This window comes from Leuciscus leuciscus (genome assembly GCF_965113295.1).
Source record: "Leuciscus leuciscus genome assembly, chromosome: 11".
NCBI lineage: Eukaryota > Metazoa > Chordata > Actinopteri > Cypriniformes > Leuciscidae > Leuciscus > Leuciscus leuciscus.
The window spans coordinates 10,596,060-10,622,910 of record NC_138735.1 but is presented as its reverse complement, the minus strand read 5'-3'; the positions used below and the strand labels follow the sequence as shown (position 1 = coordinate 10,622,910).

The 26,851-nt window shown below is 38.8% G+C and overlaps 1 protein-coding gene across 1 annotated transcript; it reads left to right on the top strand.

Moving 5' to 3' along the window:
• The first annotated feature begins 615 nt into the window (after positions 1-615).
• Positions 616-23,969, top strand: galnt11 (UDP-N-acetyl-alpha-D-galactosamine:polypeptide N-acetylgalactosaminyltransferase 11 (GalNAc-T11)). Its single transcript, XM_082183828.1, has 12 exons — positions 616-728; positions 2,895-3,185; positions 9,355-9,478; positions 10,538-10,704; positions 11,453-11,578; positions 12,076-12,316; positions 13,175-13,292; positions 15,401-15,553; positions 18,862-19,077; positions 20,679-20,783; positions 22,359-22,496; positions 22,834-23,969. Exons 2-12 carry the CDS (start codon positions 2,933-2,935, stop codon positions 22,963-22,965), a joined length of 1,773 nt encoding a protein of 590 aa, XP_082039954.1. The 5' UTR covers positions 616-728; positions 2,895-2,932; the 3' UTR covers positions 22,966-23,969.
• The last annotated feature ends 2,882 nt before the right edge of the window (positions 23,970-26,851 follow it).

The window sequence follows — 26,851 nt, the reverse complement described above, 5'->3', positions numbered from 1 at the left end:
TCTGTCTGTCTGTATGTGTGCGAGTCTTTTATTCGCATATCTCTCGAACCATTAGTCCGATGGACTTCAAACTTGACAGGTGTCTTGCCACGGGCACGAGTAAGTGCAGTGCCAAGTTTGACGTTGTTTGGATTAGAAATGCAAAAGATATCGGTAAATATATTGGTAAAAGAAGCACACATTGGCTTTTGCCACTCTAGCCAAATCTGTAATCTGCACAGTGACAACAAAGTTGAAACTAATGTAAATCTAATCTAATCTAAACTCCTGCTACCTGTACACAGATACCCGAATACATGTCACCTAATATCACCATTATAAATTGTTTTGCAACCATGAAGTTCAATTTTCCATATTTATTGTATGTCATTACGACAGTATTTGCTTTCTACCATGCACAAATAAAAATGTCACTGAACTTTTGCTGTGTAATTGTAACAATGAGCACTCAAACACACCAAAACAACAATTACTAAAAACACACGCACAAACTGATTTTGCACGGGCACTGCACTATTAAGTTCAATTCGCAACTTTGAATGGAAACTAATGTGGAGAGAGAACGAGCAGTCAACGTTGTGCAGGTGGTGCGATATTGCTCTCCGCCAGCAGGAGGCAACAGACTCAGTCCGGCGCAGCTGCGCTGTTTCTCATCACCAGCGAGTAACGGACAGTAGCGCCGCCGCGCAGGAGGGGAATGGATCTGTGAATGCCCACTTCATCAGCGAGTGAGTCACTGCACCATACTGACATTATTACCACAAATTAAACGTCTTTGATAGGATTAGATGACTGCCAGGTTGCAATACAGCAATTCAAATACTTTATTCGGTGCAGCTATCGAGTTAGCTGGTAGCTCGTAATGCCTGTGTCCGAAACCCCAGTGAGCTGCCTACACAGACAGCACGTTTGGGCGTCAGATGAGCTGTAGGCTACAAATCCGCAGGCATTTTGGTGCGTTCCGAGTCTGTAGTATTTTGGGGCATTATCGGTGCTATTTAGACAACTCGACACAAACTGATTTTTTAATGCATGATGTGTGATAATTAAAGGTAATATCTTACCCAGAAATGTTGTAAGTTAGATAGCTCACTAGATAGTCAAAGCCTCAAAAACGATTCGCTGTTAATCTTATGGCTGAATTGTTTCATTTCTATCTCTGTCATAACTGCTTACAGAACAGACTTGATGTGTTTGCTTGATTATGAACTACGTGTCTTTAGTAGCCTATACACCAGCTAAATGCCTTAACGTCCTTTACCTGAGATTTATTAATCACATCCGAGCTGTTGCTCGTTAGTTTTTAGACCAGACTTAGTCCTGTTTTGGAGAGATTAATAAACTGCATCTGGTTGTAAAATACCAAATTATACACACAATGTACTTCTGTGAATAGAAAAAAGTGCACTATACTTTTAGATTTCGGAACTGACATCTACAACTTCCCCATATCTTATTTTGGTCAACTATGCACTTTTATCAGATGATTCTGAAAATGGCCAAATATTGTCTGATTATTTAACTTGTCCAACACATCACTCTTATCATTGGTTAAATTAAACTAGCTAAAGAAAAGTACTGCAGTTCTTTTAATGAAACTGTTTGTCATGTCAGGTGTTATGACACAGCAAGATTATTATTTAATATAGTGCACTGGCCTTTAGGACTCGACCATGAATTAAACATTCACAAGAGACCTGCTGTAATTCCATATGATTGCATCAACTGGTTTCACATTTTGGATGGGTACTCATGTTACTGTCTGAGGCTACTGGATGTCTGGATGGGTTTAAAGAACGACAGTGTCGTTGCCTTCCTTTGATGCAATACTATGAGACTAAACACTACTAAAAATGGATATTTTTTCCCGTAATACTGTTTAAAATGTTGTACAAAGTGCATGTTAATGATTGATAAATGCTTTTGAAATACCAAGGTCAGTACCCTGTTTGCCATGCAGGCCATTTGTGCCATATAACAGCTTTCATTAGCATTGTCTCAACTTTTATTTTATTATTATTTTTTGTTACTAAGGACATCAGTGTCACTGGTGTAAGCGTGTATTTAGATGAGAGTCTGGCTTGTGTCGCTTCTTGCTAGCAGGATCTCTAAAAATGACACTTGATGGTTTAGGGCTATTAGGATAAATATATTAATTGACCATGTGGGAATGCTCAATATTAGATAATCCAATGAATTAAATGTTTTACAAAAGAATGATACTTCATCTCATTTCATTATTTTCTCTTTTTACTTGACCTTAATGGCTGAAATTACAAGTTTAAAATCAGATTATTTATAATGAATGATGAATCCCGGTCAAATTTTAGGTTAGGGTCCAATTCTCATTATAACTAAATGTCCGGGTTGTTTGTTCGCATTACTAAATGTTTCAACATTGCTCTCGCATATAGGCTACATTACAGTTGTTGTTGTTTTTTTGTTTTTAAAGAAATACATTATTTTCATGTCATACCTTTAATTCATGCAAATCGTCAAGGACACATTAAATTGATCAGAAGTGAAGACATTTATAGTGCTTCAGAAGATTTCTATTTCAAATACATGCTGTTCTGTTAAACTTTATAATCATCAAATAATCCCGCTTTCGGCTCTGATAATAAGATGAAGACTGGAGTAAGGGGTGCTTAACATTCAGCCTACATTTTAAAATGTACTTTTTACAATGAATATTTATTTTAGAAATACATTTTTCACAATATCACTGTATTTTTGATAAAAGAAATTCAGCCTTGGTGAGCATTCTATCAAAAACATAAAAAGATCTTATTGACCCCAGACTTTGACACCATAAATGTCCAAACCATCTGATATCCATACTGGATTTCACATGTTAAACCCTAAGTTCGTAACTCCTAATGTTTGTCTTTCAGGGGCCTGATAATGGCCAGCCGAGGAGGCTAGCGTTACCATGGGCAGCGTCACTCTGCGCTACTTTTGCTATGGTTGCCTCTTCACCTCCGTGACCTGGTCGATTCTTCTCTTCCTGTATTTCAACCTCAGCCAGGAAAGCAGCTTGTCTTTCAGAAATGTGCCCGTCAAGGGGCAGCGCCGTTTCCAACCTCGTTTCACCCGTGGCCCAGCGGTCCAGCATAGAGATGGCAGTCACGTGCGCAAAGGCCATGCAATGGAGGCTGTCAAACCGGACCTCTCTCCAGAGCTGGGTTAGTGGATGTTTCAAGTATAAAAATAATATACAACAGCCACACCAAATGTACCAAGAGTAAGATGAATTTGTGCCTAATAGAGTTTGATTGGACGCACAGCCTTGGCTTTGACACAAACAGCATAAGATGTGGACAGAGTTTTCTTCTTTATGAGCTGTTTGTCAGCTATCCTATTTTTTGGGTTGCGACTAGTGTTAATTTCGTTAACGAAAACTATGACAAAATGCTCATCAACAAGCTTTTTTTTCTATGACAGTGACGTGATGACAACAGCGCCATTAAACGATAACTGACTATATCAGCATGTAATATCGTTGATGAAAAAGACGAGACTAAAATGTAACAAAAAAAAAATCTTTAATGAACTTTTTTGTTGGAAAAAAGGAGTACAAGCCTCTACTATGAGCGTTCATGCTTGCGGTTGCCAGATGTCAAGAGTTTAAATTACCCAATCAGAGCTTTTCTGTTAAGGATACATTTTCTACCTGGTGTTTTACTTAATCTGGCAACATGAACACTATTTGCGACGCACTGGTCTAAAGCTGCCAGCATTACTGTCAGTGGCTATGTTTACATGCAACCAAATAATCCATTAGTAATTGGATTGACGGCTTAATCGGCCTGAAAAGCCTTCATGTAAACACCTTAATCAATCCGATTGAGCTTGATCGATCGCATTTATTCCTTTTCTAATCCGGTCGAGAGAACATAACACTTGATCAAATTGAAAACCGAAACTGGAAAGGACTGTGCATGTGCAATGACGTAGAAATGGGGAAATGACGTATGACGAGCGAAACGAGCTGCTGTTGTTGTTAAAATAACTTTCCTTCATTCCTCACTTCATACTCTCATCCACAGACACTTTATTTTGGGCACAGAAAGGGCCGTTTTTACTGTTTGATAAATATAAGCAGCACGGCATAACCCTTCATGTGCTCGTCGTCTCCTAATCAGAAGGAAATATTAATCCCGGAATAGATAAATATTAAGGCTGCTCTTGGGAGAATAGTATGCACAAACAGCGGGAAACTGTATTCTTGAAGTGTGCGCATGTCACAAAAATGTATTCTGATTAGAAGCTTGTGACATCACTTTATTTATCGTTAACTACGTGTAAAATATGTTCAGAGTCATCAATCGGAATGAATTACAATTCCGATTGAAACAAAAAGTGTGCATGTAAATGTAGCCAGTGAGCGAGAAAGAGAGCCAGTGCTGCTCATTTACGGTATTGAACTCTACCAGAGTGTCAAGCTGACGTCTCACCATGTGCTTTCTAGAATAAATTGTGTTGACAGTTTATTTCAGTTAATTAGAAAAGTCTGCATGGCTGCTTATAAAAGATGATGGCTTGAAAAAGGTTTCCTCAATAACAGGAATGAAAATTTGACACCTATTACTTTTGTTTTTAGTAAATTGACTACGATTGGCTATTCACTGCAGAAGTCGCTGGGTGAAATTTTACTGCCAGATAAATGGTAAGCCTATGTAGGTATGAGCCAGTGAGAAAAGATTTTGTAGCCATGACAACACATTTTCTACTGTTATGAAGTTGAATCGATCCACCGCTGTGGACTCCACTAAATCCCCAGAAAAGCAGCTTTCTCTTAATGAGCAGCCACTGAGTATTAAGTTATTGTTTTTTACATTAGTGTTTTGTGTTTTGGTCAGATGTGTCAGAAGACTCTTTTCTTCTCTTATTACGGGGCACCAGCCAGGAATTACACCCAATAAAGGGCAATCAAAGATGGTTGAACAAATAAAGAGTCTCTTACTGTATTATCAACACAAGGAAGACACAAATGTAATAAAATACATTTTATTAACAAAAAGTTAAACAAGAGTAATCAACACAACTACTACCGTATTTTCCGCACTATAAGGCGCACCGGATTATAAGGCGCACCTTCAATGAATGGCCTATTTTAGAACTGTTTTCATATATAGGGCGCACCGGATTATAAGGCGCATAGAATAGAAGATACTGCAGTCAAACGTTTGACTGGGTTTGCGTTATGCAGTGGTCACCAACCTTTTCAAGCCTAAGATCACATCCAAAGTCCAAATGTAAACCAAGATCTACCACTTGCAAAAAATATCAACAAACAAGTGGCTGAGCTGTAAAACCTTGTTTATACTCGACGCGTCCGCATGAGCGCGAAGGTAATAAAAAACTAATATCCGTCTGCTCGGGCAGATTCGGCTCAAAGTCGTGCATCTTCGGATGCGGAGGCGCGCGCGCAGCAAAATTACATCATTGTGACAGCGCGCGCGCCTCCGCATCCGAAGATGCACGACTTTGAGCCGAATCTGCCCGAGCAGACGGATATTAGTACATCTCATCACACCGGCACCCAGTTTGCGCGTCTAAATCAGTTGTATGGTCTGGTGTTCAGTCTAAAACAAAACAGTTGCGTCAAGTATAAATGCCTCGTCTGTTTGGGGAGGTGCGCGCGCAGTCAGCGGAGGCTCGCGCTCCGGTGCCAGGCGAAAGTATAAACAAGGTTTAAGTCAGCGGTTGTTTTACAGACATTAATATAAGGCGCCAGATCCATATATAAGGCGCTCTGGATTATAAGGTGCACTGTCGTTTTTTGAAAAAATTAAAGGCTTTTAAGTGCGCCTTATAGTGCGGAAAATACGGTAAATGAATAACATGAATGATAAAGGAATAAAGTGCATAAGATGCATCAAATACAAGTGATTAAGTTTGGTGTTGCTATGGCAGAGTTACGTTATCTTATGGAAAGATAAACTGTTGTTTCTCTAAAACTAATGAGGTGAAGAACCTCATTATACAGGGTGGGCCATTTATATGGATACACCGCAACAACATGGGAATGGCTGGTGACACCAAAGTCCCGTTTGTGGCACACCAGTACATGTGAGGGGGCAAACTCCTCAAGATGGGTGGTGACCATGACATATACTAATGTGCCACAAACAGGACCTCAATATCACCAACCACTCCCATGCCACCACGGTGTATCCATATAAATGGCCCACCCTGTACATCAAACAAACAAACAAATAAATAAATGAATGATTACTTGTTATTAATTGTCATCAGTTACATAACATCTAACGTAAATTTGAAAATCATATACTGTCTGATAATATACAACAATGCCAAGTTCTCTGGAAAGAGGGTTGGTTAAATAATACTGTAATAAATGAACTGTAATAAAGTGCGCGCTCTCACTTTCATTTCTCCCGTGATCACTGATCAGTAACGTTAGGCTTATCGTTTCAGAGACTGTAAGCTGGATCATGAACAGTTGGTACAGATCCTTCCTCGAGTAACAACGAGAGTAAATGACAACTGCTATGTTCTTTCTTACATCTTATAACAAAACACCTCAATCACTTAGAAGACATTCTTGTCTACAGCTGCTCCGGCATGGAAACAATGTTGGACTGTGTTTAGCTCACTCAGGGCGGGTCTATGCTAATACGGCAGTGTCCGTCAACAGTCGTGGGAGGGGCTTGTGCAAAAGTACGTCACATTGCCCCGAATCTGAGAACAGGTTGTTTTGAGACAGTGCTTATGCTTTATGGGGATTTAAAAAAAACTGTCATTTAATTTATTTATTTGTATCATTGTAGGGTGGTTGTGTACACACACTGCCAACACACATTTATGTTCAAACACATGTAAAAGTGAATTTTGCATAATAGGTGCCCTTTAAGCTTTGATTTGACAATGGAGAATGATGGCATCGATTGGATCGATAACTGTAGGCTATTCCAGAGTTTAGGGCCCGTTATCGTAAAAGCTCGGTTCCTACAACAGTTTTATATTCATCAAAGGTCAATAAACATTTTAATTATCTCATAATATACATTGCACATAACAACATTTTTGAATCAGTCTCTCTAAATCCCTCCTTTCCGTAAGCCTACTCTGCTCTGATTGGCCAGATGGCCCAATCTGTTGTGATTGGTCTACCGCTTAAAGCGCGTGTCGGAAACAAAATGCTCATTACCATAAACTTCAGCTCCGTCCGGTGGCTTCCTAAAGCTCAGTGATTGTACAAACTGTAAAGACAGTAACGATGACATTGATTTTACTATATCAATTTCAGTGCAAATCTGATCATGAAACATTGGAAGAACTAGTTATTCAACCCGAACCCGACGTGAGCAAGACATTTCTCAGTGATACGCTAGTCAGTTTGCGGTAGCCTACATTGTGAGATGTTGCAACTAATTCCTCACAAGCAATAACAAGTGTATGTCCATAAACACACCGATGTGTATATTTCTAATTTATTGCGGTGCACATGCGAGAACTGAATCAATAACAGCGCATACGTTAGCCAAGCTCTAATGTGAATGACGGATATTAACATAAACGTTTGTAAAAACAAATCTTGCTCCATCCTTTATCTTTAAAGTATTAGAAAGACAGACAATCTACATTAATAGACAGTTTTAGGCAATAGTGGCCCACAGCTATTAGAAAAGTATGTAAGACCGTAATAAGGTGAGTTTGCTGGTAAGCTGGAGACCTACACAATATAAAACACAAAACAATGTATTTTGAACACCAGGTAGAAAATATACACATCAGTAATTATTCATACTTACAGGTTGTGATTCTGAGGAGCAAGCTGGTCCAAATAAACTGGGTACTGACCCATCTTTCAAGAGCAAGCATTTTGCGAATCCCGCATTGAACTGCTTCTCAAAACTGAGATTTGAGAAGCAGTCGTCAGTAAAGTGATGTTTGAGGGCTGGTCAAGTTGTTCGCAGGCGGACTACGTACAACATAAGGCGGGGCATTATGCAAATGTCTTTTCTAGTGATGTAGAACCGTCACGCAGTAGGATTCGAAATACAAATGACTCATATATGCGGTTCTTTACCATATATGCGGTAAAGTGGTTTTTTTGGGGAGACAATAACTTTATTTATCGCGCACTTTCGACTTTAAAACTTTGCAGAACGTTAACATTCACACACAGCTAAATTACACTGCAGGAAATATTCGAAAAACAATAATAGGGGCTCTTAACGGTTTCCAAACATAGTTATGAATAGATTTGGATGGATTCTTGTTGCCTTTCTTTGTTTCGCCCACTGCTGCTGCATCCAAATGGTTCAACGGAATTTTTCTGCCGGTCCAGGTCTAAACCTTAGGAATTAGTCTCAAAATGGGTGAAGGGCAGAAACTGCTTGTAGACTTTGAGAAGACAATGAGAAGTCCTGTCCTGTCCTTCCCGGGCTTGGTACGAGGGGTCGTCTTCTTGCCTTCTGAAGCCCTATTCGGATGGGATTAACTTTACAAGGGTAGATGGAGTAATGTCATTTTACCACAGGATGTCTGTAATGTTAATAGCCAATTCGCACGGGATAAGATATCCCAGTAAAACTAGCAGAAGTGGGAGGAGTAACTCGATTTGTGCATCGCTGTCACCCTCCTGTTGTCATGTGTGTATTACGTTGCTTCCTGATATTATGTGTGCAAACACATATAACCTATATTTATTTATTTATAGAAAACAGTTTTGTCCGGTCGAACGATGTATTAATTAACTTCATATTGGATTATGTTGGTAATAGGCACTTACCTTATGCTAAAAGAAGTTTCGTGCCTCTAACAACTGCTTTCAATCTTATCTTATTTTTGATCTGAATGGTATGTGGAAAACACTTGAGTTTTGCCACAGATTTGTCCTAGCGTCTAGACTGAATGCTTTTTCAAGCGTCTCCATACTTGAAAACCCGTGGGAAACTACTTTTAAACAGGGAATGACGGAATATTTACGTACATATTTACAGCGGGTCTATTCACATGGGATTAGTATTACCTGAGGTCATTTTTCCGGACCTTTTACAGAAGGTAAAAGTCGCCGTAATCTTTACTGACATTGACCATAATGATTACTGGGATGGCACATTTGGACGGGACTAAAATCACTGAGAAGCTTTGGTAATTATTACTTTACCCCACCTCTCCATGTTAAACTAGTCCTGTCCGAATAGGGCTAAAGAGGTGTCTGTCAGTTGTCCTATTATCTTTATCTGATGGTGTTGGACAATTGTTTGTGCTAGTCCACCAAAATCCAATCAAAATATAGCCAACCTTTCCACTGTGGTCAGTCAGAGAGGGGCCCCGGAATGTGCTGTTTACTACATGTGTTATGATCTCTGATTTCAGGAATGATTTTTAACAAGCAGGATCAAGAGGTACGAGATATGGGATATCATAAGCACGCCTTCAATGTACTCATCAGTAACCGCCTCGGACACCACAGAAACGTCCCTGACACTAGGAATGACAAGTACGAGCATCTTTCTGTGTACTAACCACTTGCTTAATCATTATCTCTCTTGAATCATTCGCTAGAAGTCACCATGAAATCAGATTTGAAGTTTCTTAATTTTTATAGCATATTGCAGTGTTTATTATAGTCTTTTTGCCCTCGTAATGTTGAATTAAAAAACATTAACTTCCCCTCCCCTTCTTTTCTGATGATGTGTGAGCCGGCACGAGGGCTGAGCAATAATCCCACCTTTCCAGCAACCTGTCTCTCACAAGAGAGAGCAGTTAACAAATGACAACAATCCAATCAATGGACAATCAAGTCCCACTCTGAATTTTTGTCTAGTTTGAGAAGCCGTTTCACTTGGATATGTCACAGTAGGGAAGAAATATGATCTTAATTCCATTCCATGCTGACTTTTTAACTTGCTATAAACCTAAAACTTAATGTTCAGTTAAGGGAATAGTTCACCCAAAAGTTAAAAAAGAAAAAAAGGAATTATTTATTCACCCTTCATGTTGTTCTCTTTGAACACAAACTGACTAGTCATAGAATATTCATTCAGCCTTTTACACAACATATGTATTGACCATGTGAAAACATCATTATTTTCCAAGTCATACAATAGCTTTGTGAGGGAAACGGACCAAAATTTAAGTTATCCACTGAAAAGATGTATCTTTGAAATGTCATTAGGCATTGTTACTCCCAGTTGTTTACATACACAAAATGGACATTTGAGGGCACAATTTTCAGTTGATGACTTACATTTTGTATGAAGTTTGACAGATTTGGTCACTTCGATGTGTATGAAAAAGAGTCATGTAAATAAAAATATACTTCAAAAAGAATCGATTTGTGTTTCACAGAAGAAGAAGAAAATACTGTAGGTTTAGAACGATAGTGAGTAAATAATTACAGAATTTAAATGTTTGGGTGAACCATTGTTTATGGAACATTTTATGAGGTCAAGGTGCACATAAGGTTTGTAAGAAAACATGCCATGTTGTGTAAATGGAGGTCAAGGAGTGTGCTTTTTGGCATGATTCTGCTGTAAATCATCACTGTTCCCAACAGGTGCAGAGACAGGATCTATCCCGTGGCTTTGCCTGCGGCCAGCATAGTGATCTGTTTCTTCAATGAGGCATTATCTGCTCTCCTGAGGACTGTTCACAGTGTGCTGGATCGCACACCAAACTACCTGCTCCATGAGATCATACTGGTGGACGACCACAGTGAACTGGGCAAGCTGCCTTACTTCTCTAAACATGTTTAGTCTTCTTTAATCTTGTTTTGGTCCACTGAAGCAAGATAATGATTGACATACTAATTCTGTCCTGAACCATAGTGAGCTACCTTGCTGTCAAGAGACTCAACTAGCTCTAGTAATCTCCTCACATGATTAACTATCTCCTATCTCCTCTAATGACTAGGACTCATTGACGTTTAAATGTTGCAAAGCTAAAAACTTGATTGGATAATAAACGTAAATAAGCGTAAAAAAACACACACATATTCTCGTTCTAAGAATCAATATTCTAGTTAGATTTTTCATATGAATATTGTATTGGGAAAAATAGATGAACTACTGAAGGAGTATAGCAGTAGGCCAGTACTCAATTAACTGTCCAAGAAACAAGTATAACTGTGCAAAGCACTGGAGAGAAACAACTGAGTAAAATAACTTAATATATCACTGTTTGAATGCACTTTAAACATGACAAATCACAATATTGGCATATCATGAATCAGATATTAGGTCTGCGTGCATGTGAACTGAATCATTTGGTCAACAAATCCTCTTCTAGACATGTCATACTGTCTAAAACCCGTCAAAATTCTATAATTAGTCTTACGACAAGTGGAAATCTCCTGGATTTAACCATTAAAATATTGGATAGAAGACAGAGTGTTTGAGTGAAGGGTGAGAAAAGGAGTTGGCAAAACTGAGCTGGCTGTCTTACTCATCAGTTGTCACTGTATGTCTGACAGATGATCTTAAGGAAGATTTGGATTCTTACATTCAGCAGCACCTGCAGAAGAATGTGAAGCTGGTTCGTAATGAGCAAAGGGAGGGGCTGATCCGTGGGAGGATGATTGGTGCATCTCATGCTACAGGTTAGACTTTAAACCCCCATTCATTTACCCTAGGTTTAGTCCATAAACTATTTTTTTTGCATTGTAGGCTGTTCACACACTACACCAGAGGTGTCCAATCCTACTCCAGGAGGTCCAACGTCCAGCTGAGTTTAACCCCAACACACCTGCCTGGAAGATTTTAGCACTCCTTGATTAGCTGTTTCAGTTGGACATTAGCCCTCCAGGAGCAGGATTGGGCACCCCTGTATTACCCCTATACTACACTCAACTCATAACCATTCAACCATGAAGATGTCTATCTGTCTATCTGTCTAGATGACATCTGTCTATCTTTCTGTGTAATTACAATTTACAGCAGATCAAATCTTTGTTTAAAATTGGCACCCACCTCAGATTTGGTACTTTGTTGCTGTTTAGACTAGCTGCTTTTCATATTTGTGAACATAAGTGTGAACAAAGCTGTAGTTATCTTTTCAATCCTTCCGTAAGGCTGTCTTCATCTGTCTATCTTTCAGGTGAGGTGTTGGTGTTTCTGGACAGTCACTGTGAGGTGAATGAGGCATGGCTCCAGCCTCTGCTCACACCCATTAAAGAGAACAGAAAGACTGTGGTGTGTCCTGTCATCGACATCATCAGCGCAGACACACTGGTATACAGTCCCTCTCCTATCGTGCGAGGGGGATTCAACTGGGGCTTGCACTTTAAATGGGACCCAGTACCCATGTCTGAACTCAACAGCCCTGATGGAGCCATCAGGTATTATCAGTGTGTTACATTATGCTGGAATGCAAACTTGCATGCTCGCCTTTCGGAATATTTTATAATATCAAATATATACAGTAGTCAACATTTGAAGTGGATCAAAACCTTTCATCAAAGTTATGAATTTTGAACAATACCCGTTCTTGTCTTAGGACAACTTTGATTAACTTTTTTGATCCACTTCATATGTTGACCACTGTGTTTTATACCAAATAAAAGGAGAAAATAGACAAATGAGATGAAGTTATAATAATATAGTTTTATTTGTATGAAAATTGTATTAATAGGTTTATTAGTATTATTTGTAATAATTATTTGCATAATTGTGATACCGTTTTGTGACGTAAAATACTTTGAAATGGATGTAATTATGGTCACGCTGCGAACCCCTGTGTAATACTGCATGTCCTGTCCCTGAAGCAGCTGTTATGGATTGGGATGAGGGCTGACACTTTAACCTTCACAGACTGTCCTGTTTAAAATCAATCTCCCCAGACAGAGTTTGAACTACAGAGCTGTCTGTGTTTCTCTAAGCCCTTTTTCCACTTACATTCACATTTACCAGTGAAATGTTTGGACACATCTACTCATTCTTTTTTTTATTACTATTTTGCGAATTCTAGAATAATAGAGAAGTCAAATTAAAGAATTGGAAAATATGTAGTGACCAAAATATTATATAAATCAAATAAGTTAAGTTTTGTAAAAATAAACTTGTGCATAGGTCAAATTTATATTTGTCTTTAGATCAAAGGAGGTCATTGGAAACAAATGCAGTCCAGTTTGTCCACACTTTTGCTGGTAGTGCACACTGTGGTACACTGAGATTTGACCCCAGTCATGTTTCTACAGGTCTCCCACCATGGCAGGTGGACTGTTCGCCATGGACAGGAATTATTTTTATGAGCTTGGCCAGTATGACCGTGGCATGGACATATGGGGTGGAGAGAACTTAGAAATCTCTTTTCGGGTAAATGGTTTGTGTATACTTTAAGACCTTTTTTTTTTTTTTTTACAAACCCATGTGGACATACGACAGAACTGCAGGAGTTGATGAAAAGCTAATAATTAAATTTAATGTAATAATAATATAAACAAATTAGGCTGCACAATAAACAGAAATAGCGATACATCAAATCAAAGGCTGCAATTTAATTAGGGAAGTTTATAGTCTGCTGCACTGCGTGTTACAGAGTGAAGAGCGGCACTGTGTAACTTTTGACTGTGTTTTCTCAAAGCAGTTTGTTCACAGTAAATTGCTGTGAGTTTAACATGCATTTTGGAACGCAATGTGCAGTAGGTTCACTTTATTTACTTTCACCTAATTTCCAACATTTTTGTGAACATAAGTTTACAAGTTTAAGATTTTAAGACATACATACTTGGATTGTAACTTGTAGTTTTTGTTTGTTCTTGTAAAAAGTGAACCTATACAGTTGTAATAAAAATTATTCAACCCCCATTGCAAATCAGGTTTATTGGCAAAATGTAGTCTTTTCAGCTGTTTGTAATGAACAAATCAAACAAAAGTAATTGAAATAGCTCAACACAATTAATGTTTCAAATAGTTTCCCCAAATTCAACTCAAAATGCAACTTTTAATGACTTCTGCAGTCTCAAAATTCTCAAGCACACCTGATGCAACAAATTAAGGGCTGCATTAGTTGCACCAGGTGTGCTTGAGCTTTAACACATGAAATATCTAAACTGGCTAGGTTTATTGAGTGTCACGTTTGACTGCATGTTAGAAATTCAAAGTCAAAGAATGTCAAAAGAATGTTAGAAGTCAAAAGAATGTTCCAAAAAGTTGAGAAGATATCATCACCCTTCACAAACAAGGAACAGGATACAAAAAGATAGTGAAGGCACTAAATGTTCCTAGAGAAACAGTTGGAAGCATAGTCAATGGAAGCTATCAATGGCTGCAATCAGATTTCTGAGAAGGCAGGTAAAAAAAAAAAAACTAGAGTGATTGTAAAATACCTGCAGCAAGACTTGGTGGCACAGGCACTGAGGTTTCAGTTTGCACAATAAGGCGCACTAAACTCATGCCAAGACGTACACCATTAATATCAAGTCAAGTCACATTTATTTATATAGCGCTTTTTACAATACAGATTGTTTCAAAGCAGCTTTACAGAGATAACAGGAAAAGAATGCAAAAAAGTTTGTTTCCAGAAGTAAATAGCATCACAGTCCAGTTTAAGTAAGTTCAGTGATGTTTCATTTTTGTTTAAAAAAAAGTTATTAATTTAGTTATATTATTGTTGAATATTAAATTGTATGTCCCCAACTAAGCAAGCCAAGCCAATGGCAACAAAGGTGGAAAAAGGCGACAGTGGCAAGGAACCAAAAACCAATTATAGGTCAGAAGTCAGATTGGTTTGGAACAATCAGAATATTATCCAGTTCCATCTGGTTGAAGATCGGAGTCACGGCAGTATGGAGACGGGTTTGTTGAGGATCAGTCGTGTCGATGAGGCCTTCAAAGGGGAGAGTCTAGTTGATACAATCTCTGCTGACACTTCAGGGATGTGTTGTGGTCGTGTCTAGGTGCAGGTCCTCCATCTGGTCTGGATACAGCCCGGATCCGGCTCACTACAGATGTCACTCTACAGATCTTAGCTTGTTTGCAGCAGGTCATAACAGCAAAAGGGTGTTGAATAATTTTGAGACTGCAGAAGTCATTAAAAGTTGCACTTTCAGTTGAATTTGGGGAAACCACTTGAAACATTTGTTGTGTTGAGCTATTTCAATGACTTCTGTTTGTTATTTGTTCATTGCAAACAGCTCAAAGTCTGTATATTTTGCCGATAAACCTGATTTTCAATGGGGGTTGAATGATTTTGATTACAGCTGTTTGTGTATGTATGTATATATATATATATATATATATATATATGATGCATATTTTATCAGTTTAATTGCATATCATGTGATCATTAACCGATGTCAGAGATCTTTAAATTATTTAAAAATAATTCTGAGGGTGTTCGGAACCCCCTGGTTTAGACATTTTTATTTGATCTTGGGGACCAAAGATATACTTACTCGGTTGAAATTACTTTCTCTCATCAGATTTGGATGTGTGGAGGCCAGTTGCTAATCGTTCCCTGCTCCAGGGTGGGGCATATCTTCCGCAAGCGCCGGCCCTATGGGTCACCTGGAGGTCAGGATACAATGGCCCACAATTCTCTGCGTCTGGCTCATGTCTGGATGGATGACTATAAGGTGGAGATCAATAGCATAATACTATAATAATAAAATACTCTGTGTGATGGAAATAATACTCTAAACTATTCTAGCATTTGTAAAGAGAGATTGTGTTGTGAGAAACATGAAAGTGGCACCAGTATGTAGGAGATCAGTTTCCTTGGTTTGCCTGAGTTTCCTCACATTAATAAGTGGTCATTATTCAGAAATATGACTGCTGAATGCTGCGATTAACCAGTCAGAATCCAGTATTTCAGAGAGCTGTGTAATAAAGTTAGATGTACAGTGTTTTCTTTTTTTTCTTTTTTTTCTAATTGTAATGTGTTCATGTGCATTTGCAGAGGATTTATGAAGACCCTTCAACAAAAATGATTCAATCTAGAGTGAAATAGTTTCTGTTTTCTCAATATTGTAGTTTTATTTTATTCATCGAGGCATTCGAGGTCTCTTCTCTTGACAGTTTTTCCCTTTTTTTTTGTGCTGTTTTCCCGGGCATTTTGAGTCAAAGCTGACAGATTTCACAGAAAATCGCACAGTGCATGATGGGTACAGATTCTGTTTGTTTTTTTAAGCTTCACGATTCCATCCTATCGGAGAAAATCAAACATGTTTGATATTTTGAGCCTATTGTTGAACACGCATTGTTTTATTGTTTTCATTTGTCATGCATCTCCTATAGCAACATTTCTGCATGAATCGTTTAGTGTGTGATGCCCTTATCTTTGGTTTTCGCACATGATCTCTTTTAGAGGATAGAGTTTGACCTCTATAAGACAGATGAGAGCAGATATCACATGGTTTTTTGCTTTACAAAAAAGTTCAGCATGTCCACCCTGACCCTGATTCTTTAAGGTCACTCAATAAATGGATTGTTTTTTGTCGGGTTGGAAATCGACAGCTGTGGTGCTGAAAGTTGTTCATTGCTTTTGGCAACCTATAGTACGTACAGCATGGTTCATTACACTCCTGGTAAAAAAAAAAAATGGGCCAAGCCAAAAATGGCCAAATATGTAGTGGGTTTTTTAAATGGTCTTAACCATTAGGAAATTAGCAAGAATTGCACAAATACTGTAGATAGAGTAATTTAGCACTGAATAGCCTTCAAATGTGGCCGTGTGGGTAAACTTCCAGACAGATTTTTACAGGAAGAAAAGTCACTCTCCCACTCAATGTTGATGGCTTCAAGCAGTTCATGAGTAGTTGAAAAATGTTTCCCAGTTCATTTGAGTTTAATGTGAGACCAAATAAGCACTATAGGGTTCAAATCTGCCAAAATCTGCCTGATGGACTCGTTCTCAAGCCACTTCTTGTTTGTCTTTGCAATTTGGGCTGGAGAATTGTTGAAAAATAACATATGATCATTCCTCTTTAGATAATAACTTTTAATTTGTGGGAAGCAAGCCATTCTGCAATATTCTCATGCACTCCAAAGCATTAAATTACTTTTTACAGTGAAGTATCTCACCAATACCAGCAGCTAAAAGGCTCCCCACACAATGACACCTCTTCCTCCATGCTTCACTGTGTTAGAGATGCATTTATTATTATATTTTTCAGCAGATTTTCGAAGACACCGCTGTGATTCATCACTCCACACACAACTTCCCATATTCTGACAAAAACGTAATTCTGTCTTTGTTGGTTTTCTGAGATAGCAATGGATTTTTAAGCAGTGCATTTGCTTAGATTTGGTAATTTCCTGATCAATAATTTGTGGTTAAGAGAATTAAGAGCTTAGTGTTTAAGCATTTTGGGCTTGGCCCATTTTTTTTTTTTTTTTTGTCTTCAGGAGTGTACATGATGGAGATGTGTGAAATTCTTCATGTGTGTTAGAATTGCACAGCTGCGTCCATTGCGTAGATCTTCAAAGTCTCATCATAATTGTCTCCTCGTCTAAGAGATAATTGACCCAGTTAGAGGAGAATGTAATTACCTGTGTCAGACACATTAAAGCTGTGCTTCAGCCGGTTATTCTCAAGATCTAGCTTAACAGGGTCAGCTACATTCTCAGCAATATTTGTTTAGTCTTTTTGCAAAAAAAAAAAAAAAAAACTCGCTTCAGTAGTGTGTAAAAGTGTTGAATTATTTTCCAGCTAATGTGGGCTTTTTATTAATGCTGTTCTGATGTCCTTTTCGTAGGTGCTTGACTTTAATAACACACATTATGCCTTAAAATGTTTCCCTGAATTTGAAGTATTCATGTGATGGAGAGACAAACGTCAGTGATTTAGAACAGGATCTCTCAAACTGGGCTTTGTGAGAGAACAGCATGGGGTTTGTGAGTTGATGAAAAACGAATTAAATCATAAAAAATGCACAATTTAATGAATTAATTCATTAACATTTTAAATTGATGATTTTTTTTTTTTTAAGAGAGTTATTAAAGTGTTATTAAATTACTGAAATATTAAAGGGGAACTATTATGCTATTTTGAATATATATATATTTATTCATTTATTAAATATTTTAATTTTTTATAACCTTTCCTTTAGTGTGTAATATAACTGTTTTGTGCATGTACATTTCCAACACATGCCCCAATCAGTAGACCAATCACAACAGACTGGGGTGGGCTGACCAATCAGAGCAGACTGGGCTTTTCAGAAGGTGGGTTTTAAATAACTAAATTGGAGTGTTCAGACAGGGTGAACATTTTGTTTTTTGAACAGTAAATCATGTAAACCTATTCTAGTAGACCACTAAACAAAATTATAAATATGTAAATGAGCATAATAGGGGCCATTTAGCTTGAAATCTTAGAGGATACTTAATACATATTCACTGAACATTTCAGTAAATATTTTTCAAGGGGTCAGAGGGGTTCCCTGACCAAATAGGAGCTAGAAAAATAAGATGCATGTCTGGATTCATTCACAAACTTTAATACTGTGGCTTTCTAACATATTTTTAGGATAACTTGAATGGGGGTTCACCATAGCCTCTTGTATTTAAAAGTGATTGTCACTCTTAACTTTGCAGTGTGTACGTGGCCATTGTGATGTTTCCTCTCATGCCATTCTTATTTATTGACTGACTTTAAGTGGTGTGGCCATAAAACACCTCAAAATTTGATTCATTAATTTACAATAATTGCTTTCTCTTTGCATTGGTGTCTCAAGTCTTCAACAAATACGTAGGGGTACAATTTTGTCCTTTGCTCTTCACCCTCTCTGAAGTATACTGGGGCTTTAATACTTGCTTGAGTATGGAATTGACCACAACAGTCAATGTAAACGCACCTTTGCGAGAATGTTTTGCCTTGCAAATGCTTTTTCAGTAAATTTGATAATAGAGTATTTATATTGCAAATGTGTGTGTCCATCAGGAGCAGTACTTTGCCTTGCGCCCTGAGCTGAGGAACCGTGACTATGGGGACATCAGCGAGCGGGTCGCTATTCGGAAGCGGCTGCAGTGTCACTCTTTTAAATGGTACCTGGAAACTATCTACCCTGAAATGCAGGTTTCCTCCCCACGCAAGCCCCAGCAGCCTGTCTTCATCAACAAGGGTTTGAAGAGACCCAAAGTCCTGCAGCGGGGTCGGGTAAGACTCACGTTGACCCTTATGCTTACCTTATCTTGCATCAATAAATGACTGCATTAATGTGTCTGTTGTTTTTAAGTTTTACTCTCACAACACAGACTCTATTTTTCTATTGCTTGTCATTTTAATTAAACAAAACGTATTTTAAATATACACTGATGAGCTAAAACATTATGACTACTCACAGGTGAAGTTAAAAATATTAATAATTATTTCCTAACTAGGTCACATGTCAAGTTCGAGTAGATTAGATGATTAGTGAACAATCAGTTCTTGTAGTCAGTGTGTTGGATTGAAGCAGAAATGGGCAAGAGTAAAGACCTGAGAGATTTTGGCAATGGCCAAGGGGTCGATTTGGTCAAAGCATCTCTGAAAGGGCGAGCGTTGTGGGATCATCCTGGTCAGCATTGGTGAGAACCTACGGACAGTGGTCTGAGGAGCGACAAACCACAAACTGGCGACCACCCGGGGTGTTGGGCGTCCAAGGCTCATTGATGCACAAGGGCAATGAAGGCTAACCCATCTGGTCCGACTGCTAGAAGATCTATTGTGGCACAAGTCAAAGAACATTTTAACGTAGGTTGTGGGAGTAATGTGTAACATCTCACTCTGCTGCGTAGCCCATGCCCATGATGACCCTTGTCCACCATCAAAGCACCTACAATGGGAATGCAAGCATCAGAACTGGACCTTGGATCAGTGGAAGAAGGTCACCTGGTCCAGTCTACAAGTGTACATGTGCGCCATTTACCTGGGGAAGTGAAGGCACCAGGATGCACTGTGGGACGACAGCAGGTGGAGAGAGTGTGATTCTCTGGGCAGTGTTTTGCTGGGAATCTCTGGATTCTCTGGGAATCCATTCATGTGGACCTCAGTTTGACATGTGCCACCTACCTATATGTCGTAAACCAGGAACACTCCTTCTTTGCAATATGGTATTCCCTGATGGCACGCACCCTGCCAGACTGCACACATTGTTCAGGAATGGTTTGAGAAACATAATAAAGAGTTCAAGATGTTGCCCTAGCCTACAAATTCCTTATTTTCCAAATTTCTGATGGACCAACAATTCTGATCCATGGTGGCTCAACCTCGCAACTTATAGGACTTGAAGAATCTGCTCCTAACACCTTCAGGGGTCTTGTAGAGTCCATGCCTCGACAGGTCTGCGCTGTTTTGGCAACACGCGGAGGACCGACAGCATTTTAGTCAGGTGGTCATAATGTTTTGGCTTATTGGTGTCTGTTTTTAGGTTTGACTCTCACAACATAGATAGATACGCTATTTTTCTATTGAGTGTCATTACTATTACCTACTGTATTGTAAGTGAATAAAGTGCAGAGCCGTATGAAATGAACTGACAGCTCTCTGTATGAACAGCAGAGGGCAGTAGAGCAGCTCTTGAACAGCACAGGGTCGGACGACTAATTAAGTCCACTGATGTTTTGCATTATTTTTGCACTACATTAGTGTAATGTAAGAGAATATTTAGAATATCATTTGATTTTTGTTTTTTTCTAAGCCTAAGGTTTGTTCATTATCACCATGAACTGTTTTAATGTACTTCTTTAAAAAAAAAAAAAATTTCTGTTCTCTCTCAGCTGCGTAATCTGCTGGCTAACAAGTGTCTGGTGGCACAGGGACGTCCCAGTCAGAAGGGGGGCACTGTGGTGGTGAGAGACTGTGACCCACTGGACCCTGAGCAGGTCAGGTCATCAATCTGCTGTCATTCTGTGATCATAAGCAGCTATGAAGTGAATTTTGCGGATAATAACAATAATTTATGTTTTTAGCTCTGGTGAACATTTGGGCTGCTCATTTATGTCCTATATCAGTATTCATTGTTGACTCATACTGAACAAACTACTGTTCAAAAACGTAGATTTTTATAAATAATAAAAAATACTGTTCTTTCGTCCTTTTCCGTAATCTACAAAATTAAGCAGTGTAACTGTTTTCCACATTGATGATGATAAATGTTTCTTAAAGCCACACCGCGGAACTTTTGCGGGCGCTAGGGGCGCTAGACCTGTAACTTTCACGTCTAGCGCCCCTAGAGGCCACAAGCGCCGCAGCACTGTCGCAAAAGCCTAGAAGACATCCACTTAATAAATTAATTGCACAAAAAGTGAACAGAAAATAATGTCTGATCAGGTAAGTCGCATAGACCAAGGGTGCACAACCCTGCTCCTGCCGATCGTCTGTCCTGCACAGTTCATCTCCAATCAAACACACATGTCTTTAATTTTCAAGCGATCCTGAATACGTTAATTGGTTGCTTCAGGTGTGTTTGATTAGGGTTGGAGATAAACTGTGCAGGTCAGGACAGTCGATCGGCGGGAGCAGGTTATAGACGTTTTGTACCTAAAACTAAGTTGTTATTGTGCTTGTTTTGGAGTCATTTTATCTTTAGATCGGACTTGCATCGTTTTATTTGTGTTTTTCCTGTAGTAACCTATGAATTTGAATCTAAAATCATATAAGCCTCTAATAATACATACACGTTTGTATCTAAAATCATATAAGCCACTAATAATAATACACGCATATATGAATGTGTAAAAGGACAAAGAAACTGAAGCCTACAAATAACGGCAGTAGGCTATGTTGTGACTTATATCAGTTTTGTTACACGATTTCCAGACTTCGCAGTAAATATTACATTATATATCCACATTTATGCCGATGTTCGTTTTATTGTCAGTCATTTTCTTCACCGCTTGAAGAATCTTCAGAGTCCTCTCCCGAAATAGGGAGAGGACGAGGAGGACGCGGAGGACGATGAGGGAGAGCCGGGGGAAGACGGCCGTAAAGCGATACGTTCTCCAGGTCACATGACCTGGCCAACGACGGTCCGTCTTCTCCAAACTTACATAGGTGGTATTTCAAGAGGGCAGCCCCGATCGGAGCATTAATAGTGTCAAACGCTGTATATTGGCCTGAGGAATCATTTAAAATAACTCGTATGCGTCAACTCTTTAGGTCACAAAGTCCACGGTGTGGCTTTAAGAAATAATTTTAACATGATTTGGTGCTCAGATCATGTGGCACTGAAGACTGGAGTAATGGCTGCTGAAAATTCAGCTTTGCCATCACAGGAATAAATTACAGAAAATATGTTTATATAATATATATCTTTTATTCAAAACTCTTGTTTTTTGCCACAGTTAGATTACTGTTATATCTAAACATATCTGAAGCGCATACTTTAAGTTTTATGATTGGTGTCGTTTCTGTTGTGTAGATGTTTTGTAATTGTAACCTGTGTTGTTGTTTTACAGGAATGGGCTTATGATGAGGAACATGAGTTGATTCTAGCCGGGCTGCTGTGTTTGGACATGTCTGAGATTCGTTCCTCTGACCCGCCTCGCCTCATGAAGTGTCACGGCTCGGGTGGATCTCAACAGTGGACACTCGGGGTGAGGAATCTTCCCATTACACTCTTCTATCACCGGCACACTAGGGCTGCAACTGCCAGGTTTTTCATAACCAAGTAGTATATTAAATCTTTGATTAATTAGATTTTGAAAAAGTCACATTTTATTTTAAGCATTATGTTGAAATGTGCAAATGCGTTCAAACAATATGCAAATTAAAGGCTTTAAAAAGGTCACAATATGCAGTGACAGCAATTTAAAACAGTAATGGACACTACATTACTGTTTTAAATGGCTGTCACTGTATATTGTTTTCTTGTATATATGCCTCTCTTTTTTTAATGTTTAAACAATGTTGTTGTTTTTTTTGTCCTCACAGAAGAATAGCTGGCTGTACCAGGTGTCAGTGGGCCAGTGTTTGGCTGTTGCCGACCCGCTCAGCATCAAAGGATATGTTGCTATGGCGATCTGTGATGATTCCCGGTCCCAGCAGTGGCAGTTGGAGGGTTGAAGTTGCTGGCAATGTGAGGAACAGCTAGAATAGAGCGCCCCCTCTGGCTGGGGATTGAACTGCACCGCCGCAGTGCCGTCAGATCAGAAATGGACATCATACCCTTGCTGGTCCAGACCACTGTAACAGAATGTTGTGAGGGCCTGCAGTGAGGACCACAATTTGAGCTCAACTTTGAGTTTCAGCCTTGGTCTGAAGCTTTCTCGACCCATATTCTTTACTCAGAAACCAACTATTTTTAGAGTATTTAAAAAATTGTGTTTCTTCGAGTATTTGTACGTTTTAATAATTTTAATTTGCTCTTTGAAATGTAAACGATTTGCACAGAGAAATTCTATTTTCATTTTATTACAGATGTTAGATGTTTAATATAACCATAGTCTTTAATCATCATTTTTAACTATGAATGCAGCATTTCTTAGCATTAAATTTGTATTTGTATTTTTCTTTCTTTTTTGTCAAATTAACATAAGCCTGTCGTTTTGATTTCCTTTATGTAATTTTATTTGATTTAATGATCACTGGATTTACCTTGACCTTAATAAAATGTAAATTAATTGGGTCGTTCTGTAATGGGTTAGTATTTCTTGTGATTGCTGGCATTAAACTATGGAGGACTTCAGTGAAATAGCTTAATGAATAAAATCCATCAGTATTGGTAAGCTACTTTACTACAGCTAGTATTAAGACAAGTGGTTTGGAAAATGGGTAGAGGGACAGTATTTTTCATCTCTTAATCATTTTGGACTGATACTTAAAGCTTTAAATGTACTTTTTCACGTGAACAGTCTTTTCGTGGATTAAAGTACACATATTTGAAAGTCCGATATGAATGTAAACTGCACTTCCTGTCATTTTGTACATGTAATTGTAAATACAGTGACATAAGAATATAACATTCAATGGTGTTTTTTTGTTTTGTTTTAAGGTGCATTCAATAGTTAAAAATTTAATTTAAAATGTTTTACGCATTAGGAAATAAAGTGTGTTTTTGTGAAGAGTCATCTGAATGGTGTACATTCACTTGAGAAAAGACAGATCATAATAGTGTTCTATAAAAAGTATTTTAATCATATTGACGTCACATGACCCACGGTAGGGAGAGTCTTCATGCTCTGGCTGTAGCCTTTGAACCAGTGGCAAGGCCACTGGACCTATGTCTACTCTCAAATTACATCATTTTACAATACATGGGATACAAATAATTTGACAATTAAAATTTGTTAAATGTGTTTTTCATGAAAAAACTTGAGACAAAAAAAAAAGTCATTCTTGAGACAAAGGCTGCCACCGAAATCGCATACTCTGTTGAGGAGCCTAGGTTATTCTGAATAAGTAGGGGAAAGTGGGGTGAGTTGTGCCAGTTTTTAGTCAAAGTGACTTTAAAGTGAGGCCATGGCAGTAATGCCTTCAACTTAAGGATGTACATATATTTCAGGATGTGGTGCATCCCTGAGAACAATAACTTTGGATCTGAAATAAATTGTTTCAGAAATATAGCTCTTGGGGAAAAAAGTGGTCTCATGGCACAACTTGCCCCTGGTGCGGGGGAAGTTGTGCCTTTGGGGGAATACATTGGGGGTAAATTGTGCCAGTGATTTCTGAAGTAAAACAGAACATTTTAATGTTATGAACCATAATGCTATATGAAAGCAAGATAAATTCAATACAAAATTACTCATTTAAGGTTTATTTAGATATTGTCACCCTGGAATACCATAGCATGCGTTTTTCCTTCTATGGTCAATTGCATAGGGATTTTGTATTGAACATAACTCTGGATCACAGTGTCATAGAGACAAGGGGGAGGGCTCATTTTACTCAGACGACCAATCAGTCTCTCAGGATCATTGTGAAGCTATCAAGCTACGCCCTAGCAACCATTTAGAGCGCCATAGCAACACAACACAATATATGATATTTGTGAAACATTTCAGGCAAAAAGGCTTTGGCAATAGATGCCTGTTGACATAGCACTGTCTGTCAATTATGTAACATATAAGAATAAAGTGACTAGGCTAATTTCTAAACATCCTATTGTGACATAGGCCACTTAAAAACGGAATAAAACTTCTCTTTAGTAACATAGTGCAATCTCAAAACTGAAATCAGTGTTAGCTAAATTAAACAAATAACAGGCAGGCCTCTCACTTCTCAAGATTATCCCCTGTGAGTATGTAGGTCTAGGTGGTCTGGATCTGGCACAACTTAACCCAGGCCCTTTGGCACAAATCACCCCAGACCCACAAGTTTGAAAAACTAGCATGATCCAGCAGTAAAGAGCTAACATCATGCTAACTGTATAGACTCATTGTGTAGCCTACTAAAGCACTAAAACATGTGTGAAATGTTTTCAAACTTGTCTATAATTGTTCAGACACTACAATAAAAAAACCTTAATCATAGAAATGTTACTTTGAAAGGGAAAAAACCCTTTTTTGCACTAAAATGTGCTTAACTCTCATGCCATGTGTCTCTCTTCTTTGGAGGACGAGTAAAAGTGATTCCTTTTCAAAATTATGTGGTCACATGACCAATTTCTTCTATGGTTTTCCAGAAACAAGGGTGGAACTACTTCCCCCCCTGGCACAAATCACCCCACTCTCCCCTAATTACTTCACGACGCTAAAAATTACGTTCTATATAAAATGTGTGCAGTAACAACACAAATCCTCTCCCGTGGCCTCATGGGATAAAGGGACACATGCATCTAATGAATTATTCATTCAAACAACGGAACTGCAAACTTCACATACTTTTGAAAATTACGTTTTTAGTTGATCCCATAGACTGTAAACAACAACAACAAAAAACATTGATCAGGTTGATCCTGGTAAGTGCTCATTGTCACAGTTGTAAACACGACGGCTTAATTCTTCCACGAGGGGGTTTGGCGTCATGACGGCCATTTTCTGTGACGGCTTTGTTTCTAGGTGGACCATTAGGGCCTGCAGCCATATCTAGGTGGGCCTAGATATAGATTTGTTTCTAGGTGGGCCTGCAGCCATATCACCCTGTAGCCCAAGACCGGTTGCCCACTGAAGCTAAGCAGGGCTGAGCCTGGTCAGTACCTGGATGGGAGACCTCCTGAGAAAACCAGGTTGCTGCTGGAAGAGGTGTTAGTGAGGCCAGCAGGGGGTGCTCACCCTGTGGTCTGTGTGGGTCCTAATGCCCCAGTATAGTGACGGGGACACTGTACTGCCAAAAGAGCACCGTCCTTCGGATGAGACATAAAACCGAGGTCCTGACTCTCTGTGGTCATTAAAAATCCCAGGATGTCCTTCGAAAAAAGAGTAGGGGTGTAACCCCGGCATCCTGGCCAAATTTGCCCCTTGGCCTCTGTCCATCATGGCCTCCTAATCATCCTCATATACTGATTGGCTTCATCGCTCTGTCTCCTCTCCACCAGTAAGCTGGTGTGTGGTGAGCGTTCTGGCGCAGTATGGCTGCCGTTGCATCATCCAAGTGGATGCTGCACATTGGTGATGGTTGAGGAGATTTCCCCCCTTCCATGTAAAGCGCTTTGAGGTCTCAGAAAAAGCGCTATATAAATGTAACGAATTATTATTATTATTATTACCATTAAAGATAACAACACACACATCCAATCCTGTAGAATTCAACCAATCAAATGACGACTTAAAATCCTGAAGTGTCCACGTTGAATCCAAAGATGTTAACTTTCAAGGTAAAGTTGCCAGAAACAGTCAAGAAACGTACGTAGTCTCAGAAAAGATTTGAGTGAAGATGTGCCTGATCAGAGAACTCTTAAAGCCTTATCAGTTCACACCCATTTCTGGCACAAAGTCAAAGACCATAAGAGATGACCGGGAGAAAGTCTTTGTTCTTGTGTTTGAACAAACTCTATATGTTTATTTAGGGGTGA

What these genes read in the sequence shown, in the direction of transcription:
- galnt11 (XM_082183828.1), top strand. Translation starts at nt 2,933, where the DNA reads ATGGGCAGCGTCACTCTGCGCTACTTTTGCTATGGTTGCCTCTTCACC. An exon ending in ACCCACTGGACCCTGAGCAG is followed by an intron (nt 20,784 to 22,358) that starts GTCAGGTCATCA and finishes GTTGTTTTACAG; the next exon opens with GAATGGGCTTATGATGAGGA. An exon ending in CTCAACAGTGGACACTCGGG is followed by an intron (nt 22,497 to 22,833) that starts GTGAGGAATCTT and finishes TTGTCCTCACAG; the next exon opens with AAGAATAGCTGGCTGTACCA.